General features: G+C 54.3%; 1 protein-coding gene across 4 annotated transcripts in view; it reads right to left on the reverse strand.

The window, feature by feature from the left end:
• CLPB (caseinolytic mitochondrial matrix peptidase chaperone subunit B) overlaps positions 1-12,054 on the reverse strand; it is a 144,407-nt gene that overhangs the window by 72,671 nt on the left and 59,682 nt on the right. For all 4 annotated transcript variants that reach the window (XM_047754161.1, XM_047754160.1, XM_047754158.1 and 1 more), the window contains exon 5: positions 1,523-1,651. In XM_047754161.1, the coding sequence (XP_047610117.1) occupies positions 1,523-1,651 (129 nt within the window). The remainder of the gene's footprint in view (positions 1-1,522; positions 1,652-12,054) is intronic.

Consider the following 12,054-nt stretch of genomic DNA (forward strand, 5'->3'; position numbering starts at 1 on the left):
GCAACGCCGGATCCTTAACCCACTGAGTGAGGCCTGCGATCAAACCTGCATCCTCATGGATCCTATTCAGATTTGTTTCCACTTAGCCACGATGGGAACTCCTGAAAGAACTTTCTTTGAAGACTGGATTTTGAACAAATGACTGGGTACAAAGGACAGCCGACAGTAGTTACAGAGAAGAGAATCACATCTCATTTAAAAGGATCTATTTCAACCAGTCAGAGAAGAACTACAGTGGGACAGGCTCCCGGGAAGAAGCTGGATTCCTTTGGTCCTGACAGAACCCGAGCAAGTGCCAGCAGACGACGACAGCCTGCTGGGAGGGGGGAGGGCAGACAATCAAGGTGACCCTGAAGACTCCTGAGGACCTGCCGCCTCCCCGGTTCCACGAAGAATGACCACTGACGAGGAACACCGTGGCGTCCAGGTCCAAGCGAGGGTCCCAGACCTTCAGGAGTGGCAGCAGGGGCATGAACGGCAGCCAGTGGCACGTTCACTCAGGGGCCTGGGCACCACACATCCTGGCAAGACGCTTCCCTCCCAACAGGAGGACAGGCTGGGTGGAACGAGGGCAAGGTGACTGTGTGGGAGGTCTCCGGGGAGTGGCAGGTAACTCTCTGCCTGGGTCTGGGGATGGCACCTATCATCTCTCTAATTAAATCAACTGCTCTCCACCGAGAGAAGAGTATCGATCACGCCACGAAGATGTACTGAGTGCTTACCATGTGCCAGGTACTATGCTAGGTGCTGGGGTGGGATGAGGCGGCATTTGACGGAAGATCCTGGGCGAGGGGCTGCACTGGAGCTCCAGCTGGGGCCTACGCCACAGCTACGGCGGATCTGGGCCACAACGGCGACTTAGGCCTCAGCTTGTGGCAAGGCTGGATCCCTAACCCACTTTGCAAGGCCAGGGGTGGAATTCACATCCTTGTGTAGACTATGTTGGGTTCTTAACCTGCTGAGCCACAGTGGGAACTCCCAGCCAGGATTCTTGCCTTTGGAAAGCTCAGAGTCGAGTTAGGGAGAAGGCTAATGAACGCACAAAAACCACTGCACACAGTGATAAGCAGGCCCAGGCCGACGGAAAAGAAGAGGGCGCCAGGACCCAGAGTAAGGGGCGGGGCCCGACTTAGACTAGGGTGGGGGTGGGGTCACGGAGGTCATCCCTGAGCCCAGGGTAGGTAGGGATCTGAAGGGGTTCCCCCTTGGTCCACGAGCCGTGCTCCCCCGGAGGTCACAGCAGAGAAGAGAGGACACTTTTGGGGAGAGCAACAATCAAGCAAACTCTTCGAGTAGGTACAGACAGGCAGGATGGCATCGTCACTGCACAATCGTAAGCAGAGAACACACTCCAGCCACACAAGGGCACGTCCCACGTCACCCGGCCACTCCCAGCAAGTGAAGGCCCCTGGAGGTGGTTCCAGCCTGGGAGGGCCACAAGGCTCCGCGGAAGCACGGCACCTTCCCGAGCAGCGAGGCCGCAGGCCGCCCGCTCTCCCGGCCCCCCCGCCCCGCCCCTCACCTCCATCCAGCAGCTCCTTGACGGTGCGGTAGTCGTCGGCAAGGGCGGCGTAGTGCAGCGCCGTGCAGCCCTTGAAGCTCGCGCGGTTGTTCAGCCGGTTGTTGAAGTCATCCTCACGAGTGACCAGGACTAGGGGACAGCAACACAAACCCCTCCATTAGCGACAATGGCCACGAGCTGCCAACCCCACCTTCTTTCCCCGGGCACTTTAACTCCCTCCTCATCGACTCATCTAGCTACTTAACGAAGCATACCAGGGTGCCCGCTACGCGCCTGGCCTTCCGTGCTGGCAAAGTGGAGGGGACGCAGAGGCCGTCCGTTCCACAGATGCTTACTGACAGCTATCATGTGACAGGATTCATTTGGGGACACAGAAATGGAATCAGATGTGGTCCCTGACCTGATGTGACAAAGGAGGCCGGCAGTGTTTGAGACACACACTGTCACACAGGGTGATACGCAAAGCCAGAGGGGAGCTCAGCTCAATCTGGGCATGAAGAGAGGGTCCCGGAGGGCAAGCATCTTGGAGGCTGGAGAGAGGTCACCCAGGTGAAGGAAGAGGGCTGGAGTGACGGGGGCAGGTCAGGAGGGGGACACGGCACGACAGTAACGTACCTCTGCTCTGCTCTGCAGAGGTTTACAATCTAGGGAGCATTTACTGTTTTGTAAAGAACTTTTAAAATATATAAAAGCCATTACAATTTGAAACTACAGGAAAGCACAAGGAAGAAGAAGCATCCCCATCTCAGCAACTTGAGAAACCGCATTTAATATTTTGGTGTATGTCCTCTTGTATCTACCTAGATATAAAGAGTTATAGGTACACCTGCATACACGTCCTATTCAATACATATATCTCTACATACACATGCATCCTATAAAACTGGAATTTGCTATGTTGCAAGTGTGTAATCTGCTTTTTTCCCCTTAATAAATATACTGTGAACTTTTTTTTTGAAGGTTAAGAACAAGCATTTCAGGTGTCACCCCCCCCCCCCGCCCCCCACTCACTCTAGTACTAATATTGGTGACTCTCTCTCCAAACTAATACACAAGAACCTCGACATGACCTTCTGGTTGGGTGACCACACATGGACTGTTCACCCGGGACAGGCATGGTTTCTGCCTGCTGTCCTGCAGTCCCAGCCTGGACAGTAACTGGAAGGTGACCCTGCCTCTAGAACCCTCCCTGGGGAACTGAGACCCCGCTGAGGGGATGGGGTTTCTTTCTGTCTCATGCTCCCTCTGAGGTTAGTTCGTTAGAGGAGGAATGGGGGTCCCACCTGCCTGTACCCCCTGAGTCCTCAGCATAGGAGCCTACCCACCTCCCACTGGATAAAGGGGTATAAGTGAGTCAAGAGATAACCACGCCTATGCAGTCAAAAGCACCAGACGATTCCTAAACCATTTTTTCTAAGCAGTCTTGCAAGAGAGTCTATGCATCTTCCCCTCCTGCAAAACTGAACTTCCTATTTATTTATTCATTTTTGTTTTTTTGCCATTTCTTGGGCCACTCCGGCGGCATATGGAGGTTCCCAGGCTAGGGGTCGAATCAGAGCTGTAGCCGCCAGCCTACGCCAGAGCCACAGCAACGCAGGATCTGAGCCACGTCTGCGACCCACATCACAGCTCACGGCAACGCCGGATCCTTAATCCACTGAGCAAGGCCAGGGATCGAACCCGCAACCTCATGGGTCCTAGTCGGATTCATTAACCACTGCGCCACGACGGGAACTCCTGAACTTCCTATTTAAAAGTCCCAAAGTCAAAAGCTCTTCAAGCCTCTTCCTAATCCTAACAGGCTTCTCTTATTATTGACCTTCCTCTACTTTGTTGCTGGCATGGTGACATCACAACAATCTATTTAATTCTCCTAACTACCTCTGGAGTTCCCTGGCAGCTCGGCAGGTTAAGGACCTGGTGTTGTCACTGATGTGGCATGGGTTTGATCCTTGGCCCAGGAACTCCCACATGCCGTGGGTGTGGCCAAAAAAATTCCCCTAACTACCTTCTATAGTAGGTATTATAATTCTCATTCTTTAGAAGGGAAAGCTGAGGCACAGAAGTTATACTTAGTGGTTGAATAAGGATGAGAACCCAGGTCTAATCTGAGTCCTCCCTCCTTTTAGCATCTCATGCTGTCACCCTCACTTGCAAAATGAAGGAATCAGGGCCCAGAGCCCAGATGTTCTAGCTCCAGCCTTGGCCCCCACTCCTCCTCCTCTCCTGGCTCGAGGGAAGGAGCAGCGCTCTCTGTGGTGTGTGCCCACAGAGGTCGGCCTGAGGTTTGCAGCTGGCGCTTGGCTAAGCTAACTCAGGTGGAAGCATTTCAATTTTTGCTCAAATGAGGTTGCTGGAGTGGGTACCTGGAGAACAGACCATGCTTTCTTGTGGTCTAGTGAACAGGTGATCCATCGGCTCTCCTGGATCAGGCAGAGGCTCTCCTGACTGAGAACCCCCATCCCTGGAGTGTCATCCGACCTTGCCTGGAGCAAGGAAAACAGGAAGGTGGCCTCTGATTAGCTAACATGTAAGTCCCTTGAGAAAGAGCATCTGCATTTTTCTTCTAAAAGAGCCCTTCAGGACCTGAGTCAGAGATGAACTCCTAGTTGCGAACAATCTTATCAAATCATAGTAAGGGATCTTGTTACCAGCCGATGGCAGATTAGGAGAAGCAAATAAGAATGCAGGGGACGAGAATTCTGCATCAAGCTTGCTGCTTACAATCACATGCTGACCAGGCAGGGAGAGAAAAGAACAGCACAATGAAAAGCTGAAAGAAGGAGCTCCTGTCTGGCACAATGGAAACGAATCCGACTAGGAACCATGAGGTTGTGGGTTTGATCCCCAGCCTTGCTCAGTGGGTTAAGGATCTGGCATTGCCGTGAGCTGTGGTTTGGACGTGGGTTTGGATCTGGCATTGCTGTGGCTCTGGCATAGGCCTGTGGCTGCAGCTCTGATAAGACCCCCTAGCCTGGGAACCTCTGTAGGGTGTGCAGCCCTAAAAAGACAAAAAAAAAAAAAAAGCTGAAAAAAGAAGACACAGAATACAGTACCTCGAGAGCCCCTAGGGCACCACTGAGCTGCCACATAGGACACTAACTGCTAGATATAATGATGAACCTGAGGAAAAGTGAATAGTTGGCTCAAGAAAGTAGAAGGGTAGGGTACAATCCATTTTACAAAGAAAATACATCATTCATTCAACAATAAACATTTAATAAACATCAATGCATGGTGATAGCTTTTGGAGATACACTAATGAATAAGACAATTCTTTTTTCTTTTTTTTTTGGTTTTTTAGGGCCATACCTGTGGCATATGGAAGTTCCCAGGCTAGGGGTCAAATCAGAGCTATAGCTGCCAGCCTACAGCATCTGTGACCTACACCACAGTTCATGGCAACGCCAGATCCTTAACCCACTGATGGAGGCCAGGAATCGAACCCACATCCTCATGGATACTAGCTGGATTTGTTTCTGCTGTGCCACCACAGAACGACCAAGACACAATTTTTTTTTTTTTTTTGTCTTTCTGTCTTTTCTAGGGCCGCACCTGCGGCATGTGGAGGTTCCCAGGCTGGGGTCGAATCGGAGCTGCAGCCACCGGCTTCCACCACAGCCATAGCACCTCAGGATCTGAGCCACATCTGTGACCTACACCATAGCTCACGGCAACTATGGATCCTTAACCCACTGAGCAAGGCCAGGGATCAAATCTGCAACGTCATGGTTCCTAGTCGGATTCGTTAACCACTGAGCCACGATGGGAACTCCAAGACGCAATTCTTGACTAAGAAGTTAACAGTCTAATGCAAGAATCAGATCACTGAATGGACAAATTATAACACTGTTTCACAAATTATAACACTGTTTCACGAGTGCAAGATAGAGCTATACAGAGTGCTTGCCATAAAAAGCAGATAAAACAGCTGGGCTATCTGGCTCAGGGACAAAGGTCAGCAGAGGGGCAGTGTCCCGCTCAGCTAATAAGGACTGTCCATGACCAGCCCCTGCTGCCCTTGGGGTCTCATTGCTCACTATCTTCTTCCTAATGCTCTTTCCTGCCCCCGAGCTTTTGCGAATACTATGCCACTGCTTGGAACACCCCCCCTCCCCATGTCTTCAGGTGACTAACCCCAATTCACATTTAGGCCTCTGATTAAAAGTCACTTCCTCTGGTGATTCCTGCTAAGTTTGAGGCAGTTATTCCTTGTAGCAGCTCCGCGGGCACTTTGTGTATCTCCTGATCACGGTGTTGCCGAGATGCTCCCCTGCAGGCACCTGGTCACTTGACTATGCGCCTCACTAGACCAAAGGGGCCGCAGGGCAGGGGTGTGGCTGTCCCTGCCCCCCAGCTGCATCCTTAGGGCCCACCACAGTGTCTGGCATAAACATGTGCCTGACAAACACGCGACAAGTCAGCAAATGATTCCTTAACATGTAAATAAAGCCCTAACAGGACCTCGTTTGGGGAATAATAATAATAACACCAGCCAACAGCATGTAGCGGAGCCAGTCAAGTTCAGCTATCAAAGAAGTGAGCTCTGGAGTCAGGCCACTTGCGTTTGGATCCTAGTTCTGAATTTACAGACTAATAATCTGTAATAACATTACAGTTCCTGGTCTGGATCTACAGACTAAATAATCACGGGTAACCCGAGGTAACTTTCCCAACCTCTCTGTGTCAGGTGTCTTGACCTGTAAATAGAGATGCTGAGAGTGCCCTCTCACGGGACACTCTGAGGATTAAACGGGACATCATGAGTAAAGGGCTTGGAACGGGGCCTAACAGTACCTCGTGGTCAATGTCAACTATTATTCTTGTCTAGTCTTGCGCTTCCAAAAGTGTCCCCTCCCCATGGAAGGAGGTTTGGGGAATCCGACCTACACGTCACCCTCTGAAAGGCACGGTTCTGAGGAAGAACCACCTGTTGAATTTCGTGTTACTCAGCAGTTTGATGTTTGACAGCGTCTTTCCACCCAAGTCTTGCTAAACTCCTGCAGGACTGCTGTTCCATGGAACATTCTTTGCAATGAAGCTGTGCATAACAACCTGTAAAGCAGTGCATTTATTTCATACTCTTCTCTAGCCAAAAAAAAAAAAAAAGTGGCTAAAGGTAGTAAGGAGAGTGGGAGGGTGCAGCCCGCACCCCCACAGAAAGAGGAAGTAAACCCACAGATGCTACGACTCACCCGGGACTGGCTCGCCCACTGGCCACCACGGTTCTTGTTTGAGGACCCCTGTTTACAGCTGGTCCTCGGCCAGTGAACCACCCACTTCCCAACAGACATCTACCGGCCTGTCTCCACCACAGGGCGAGAGGTGCTCAGGCTCCTGCTTCCGCTCCAAGCCAGCCATGCCTGTTCCTTCACCCCTGCGGCCACAGCGAGCATGACAAAGTATCACTTGGCCATCCTTCTCCCACCTCTGCCTCCTGATGCCACAAAGCCCTGGCCGGGGTGCTGTGCCCAGGTAGGTTACACACCTGATGTACCCTCAGCTCGATGCCCTGAACTCGGAGTGCCAAGGCAGGGGCAGGGGGAAGAGTGGTCCCTGAAGCCCTTCCTACAGCCCTGGCCAATTCCCAGCACTGCTGAAAATGTGAAAACAAAACCGAAAAACAACCCCCGCCTCCCGCGGTGAAAAGCAGTAATTCAAGGTAAAGGAGTCCCACGCTCCTGAGTCTTAGCTCTGCCACTAAGTTCTTTTATCTGCAAAATGGGTATACGACAAGTGAGCACCTGAGATGGTGTCATTTAAGCAAGTACGAATACGTAGCTCTTACGGAACGCAACTCTGCTAGGAAAACGGGGCCACAGACATTCAGCAACGTCGCCATCCCCCTGCGGGGCAGCGGGAACACAGAGGCGAGTCAGATGGGGCTCGGTCCTTGCGCTGCTGCAGCCACTGGAGGCGGTGTTGGGAAAAGGCGGGCGGGCGGCCTTCCGCGCGGTCTGGGTAGCAAAGCTCCTCAGGCTCGGCCTCCTGCCGCCACGTCCGGTGCTCTAAACGCGAAAGCAGGTCGCCGCGAGAGGCCCCGGCGCCACCAACCTGACGGACACAAGCCAGGCCCTGCGAGTCTGGATGGAACTTCCACGCACCCGTCTCCTCGCCCAGGACCAGCGGGCGCAGAGAGGCCCCGCACCACCCTCTGCCCTAAGCAGACGAGGGGACAGAGGCAAGAGGCTGGGCGGCCTGTGCGACACGGAGTGTCCCCGGGCTGCCCGCGCCGTCGCCCCCAGCCTCCAGCCTCACACAAGCCCGCGGCAGCGGAGCTGAGCTGGCCTGAGCCTGGGGACTAAACTAAATTCCTACCCAGAGTCTGGGGAAGAAGCCTCTAGGCGCTGCGCCTCCTCCCCACAAGGTGTCACCTACCTACCAGCTCATGAAATCCTCGCTCTCCTGCCAGCATCAGCAAGTGGCCCCTCAACTTCTTGGGGCGCTGTCAGCTCTGCTGCTTGCGTTTGTCTCCAGCTGGGGGCCCCTGTGCTGGGTCCCTGAGAGACCACCCCGGGGGAGGGCAAGGCCCTTCATCTCCTTCCGCAGCCAGGAAGACCCTCCTCCCTCTCCCAACCCTTTGGTCTTTAAAGCTCAAGCCAAAGCCTCCTCTTCCAGGAAGTCCCTCCGTCCTGGGCCTGCCCTGGATGCCTAGCATGCTGCTGTGTGTGAGCGTGGGTTCGCTCGCTGGCCTCATGCACACCACGTATTTATTTATTGTCTTCTAACACCTCTTCAATACTCTCTTGTGTTAAAATTTCCCTTCTGACCCCCTGTTAGATCCTGGGCTCCTCACGGATGACGGTACCCAGCTCCTAACATTTTCTGTACGTATGGCACCAGCCTCACCTCAGTATCTCAGCAGCTTCTGCAGTGAGCACACAGGAGCCCTCGTGTGTCCCCATGCCTGGGAGCATGCCCCCACGGAGCACCACTGCGCAGGGAATGCTGAGAGGCCCCCATGCCCACGGTCGGATGGCAGCAAAGACGGGGAGCACATGATGCAGCTTGGGGAGGAATCTCCCAGAAAACAGTCTAGAGGATGAGGTGGAGAAAGGCAGTCTAGGAAAGCAGGCATTATTTGCCAAGGCCAGAGGGTAAAGACGGCACCACCTGTCCATACAAGAGACTGGGAGTCCTTCAGTGAACTTGGGGTGCTGAGCGAATGAGGGTGGAGCAGTGGCCACAGAAGAGGTTGCCCAGGCAGTCAGAGACCTAATCCTGAGAAAGGTGTGGACTCCATGCTGAAACCTATGGGCATGCAGTGGTTTTTGTTGATGAATTAAGGAGCATGCAGAACAGCAGGAAAAAGAGACCTGGAGATAAGCGAACTGGGTTCAAAAATGGATCTTTCAGGGAGTTCCTGTTGTGGCTCAGTGGTAACGAACCCAACTAGTATCTATAAGAATGTGGGTTCGATTCCTGGCCTTGCTCAGTGGGTTAAGGACCTGGCGTTGCCATGATCCGTGGTGTAGGTCGCAGACGTGGCTTGGATCCTGTGTGGCCGTGGCTGTGATGCAGGCCAGCAGCTGCAGCTCCAATTCAACCCCCAGCCTGGGACTCTCTATATGCTGAGGACGAGGCCCTCAAAAGACCAAAAAACAAATAAACAAAACCCCCAGGTCTTTCACTAAACGTGATGTGTCTCAATCCCTCTATGTCCCAGACTGTCTATTTTTAAAGTAGAGGAGTTTTTCGTATCAGTGGTTCTTAAACCTTCGTGGCAGCAGAATCACGTGGGTGACTCGTCAAATGAACTGAGCCAAATCAAGCCACACCACACCACGCTGACTCACAGGCTCCCCTTCGGCACTTTGGATTCAACAGGCAGGGTCCGGAACCGCACGGCGGCAGAAGCCCCCTGCGCTGGTTCCTCAGGGCAAGTCTGGGAAGCACTGGGCGCGGCGCCGAGGTCTGGTCTCCGAGGGGCCTTCTCACCCCAGGCTTCCCGCGAGGAGGAGCACGACAGAGGGGCGAGGCGGGCCCGAGCCGGCCCCGCTCCAGACGCCCGGTCCTGCGCTAGGGAGGCCCAGGATGCCGGGGCACCACCGGTGAGCCCTCCAGAAGCCTGGCCGTCGCCGCTGTCCCCGGCTCGCTGCTCGAGGACCGGACGTCCACATCGGGGCGGCCGACCCTGGCCCTCGTCCGCGGCGCGTGTGCTCAGCCCGCCTCACGCAGAGGCGCTCGCGCGTCCCAGGGGGCGACACGCGCTTGGTTGGCGAAGGACGGCAGGCCGGTCCCTCCCGGCAGAGAACGGGCTCCTGCGGGGCGGGCCCTGGCCTCACGGCGCTTCGTCCTTGACCTCGAGAGCAGTCAGCGAGGCGGGCCTCTGGCTGGAGGACCCGCTGCCGCCTGAAAACGGTTCTCAGAGGAGCTCTAGGGTGGCGCAGAGGGTGAGGGGGCTGGCGGGGTCCCTGGCAGGCGGCGGGGGTGCCCCCGCCCCCCCAAAAAGAGAAGAGCAAAGGTGCCCACAGACACCCTGCTCTCGGCCTGCAGACGGGGCGGCTTCTCCTCCAGAGCAGGGTCCTGCCCTCCTCACGGCACCTCATCGCGTGAAGCAGGGGAGCGGGCGCGGAGCAGGAGCTCGGGGCGGTGTCAGGAGTCAGAGAGCAGACGGGCTGGCGCTGACTCCACTGGGGCCGGCCGAGGGCGGCCGCCCCACAGGGACCCTCAGCCCCCCTTTCCTCACCCCCGGAAGGGGGGCGGCGGAGCAGGGAGGCCGGCCTGGAACCTCAGATGGGAGGGGGAGGGGGCTGGTGCTGCCCATGGCACCTGCTCTACAGCCCCAGACCCTCCTGCGACCAGAGGCCCAGGGAGAGCTTCCCAGATCCCATGTCTCACTTGCACAGCATCCCGGTCAAAGAGTGGGGCAAACTCCTAAGAACCTGCCCCTGTTCCCTGCAGACCCATCGACGCGCCGTCTGAACGTGCACCACGTCGCCCCTCTCCTGACTCGAAGAGCAGTGGCACGCGCATGGGTATCTGGAGTCCCTCTGATCCGTCCTACTGCTGCCCTGAGCTCACCTGCTCCCACCCCTCCGCCCCTACCCTGATCCCTACCGAGGCAGTATTCCTTAAGGCCCAGGCACCCTCTGGGCAGGGCTGGCAGCAAGAGGAAGGAGTCTGCCCTTTCCGCCTCTCAGCCAGCTTGCCACTTGGCTGGTCAAACCTGGCCCCTCTGTGCGCCCCATCTCTGCACCTGCTTGCCGCGCCTCTGCCTTTTCTTCAAGATGTTAAAAACTTGCAATAAAAAACAAATACAAAACGCTGTAATTAATAGCCAATTCCAAGGCAACCCAGCATCTCTACTAATAAACCTCAACACTTACAAAAAGAACAATAAATTCTGCCCCTCTCTAGTTCTGGGGTGGTCTCTTATATACACGCCGTGCGTGTGTATGTATGTGGGTAAGTGTGTCTACATATATATTTATTTTCCTTTATTTCTCATCCAGGGAGGGGCAGAATAATGAACTGCGTGCGTCAGGGAAGATGAATCTGAGATACTAGGGAGCAGTGCAGTAAAAAGATTAAAGTGTTATTATTGTTGGTTTTTTTCCCCCATGGTCCATTGTGACAGCTCGACCGTCATCTGTAAAAAATGTCTCGGCGAGAGATAATCATCGGAAACTCAATAAAGCGTCAGGGGGAGCCTCAGCCCCCATCAATCACTGGGTGCCTGGAAAATTTCAGCCCTCTGTCTCCCGTCCTGCTATCCATATAAATGTCTCTAATATATTTTGTGTGGTGTGTGGGACCCATCCCTGATTCGGAACTTTTGATGAAAAAATATTTATACGCGAAATATGTAAATCAGTTAAAAATCGCAAGACTAGTTCTTTGCCACCCCATCCCACTTTTCCCTTATTTTTATAAATGTATCAAATTCATTCTTTTAAATAAAACATGTCAACTAGTCTGTCCCCCTCTCCTAGTCAAGCGTAGATATACAGCTCTGGAGGACGGAAAGAATAGAAGCAATTAACCTAACTGGCTGCCACACTTAATCCTGCAGTTGGCCAAGAAGGCCTGACGGGTGGGTGGACAGGGCACTGTCCACCCACCCTAGCGACCACACCGTGGCTGACAGGGCTGAGCAACGACATGCAGAACCACTGGGGATGGCGGTGTGACAAGGCTCTGACAGTGAGGAGGAAAAGGCAGGGACATTATTAAAAATAATAACTTGCCCAAACAGCTTTAAGCCTGGCAGACGCCCCAGCCTTGCAAGGCTTTGGATGAGTCAGAGGTTCTGAGCCAGGAAAGGGGCACAGAGAGGCTGATCGAGTTGCCGGGTCCTCTCCAAGAGCAGGAGACAGTTCTGCTAGCACCTGGCATCATCGCTCCGCCTCAGTTTCCTTTCGCGCCTACATCACAGGGTTGCTGGGAGCACAGAGAAAGCATCCATAAACGTCACCTGCTGCTATCGGCAGCCGCGGCCGCAGTAGCAGCACCTCATCATCACCACCCCTGCTTCCCATCCTGGAAAGAATCAGCTCCTGCAGCCCCCTCTCCGCTAGGACCTCCATGGC

The sequence above is a fragment of the Phacochoerus africanus genome, chromosome 11 (genome assembly GCF_016906955.1).
Source record: "Phacochoerus africanus isolate WHEZ1 chromosome 11, ROS_Pafr_v1, whole genome shotgun sequence".
NCBI lineage: Eukaryota > Metazoa > Chordata > Mammalia > Artiodactyla > Suidae > Phacochoerus > Phacochoerus africanus.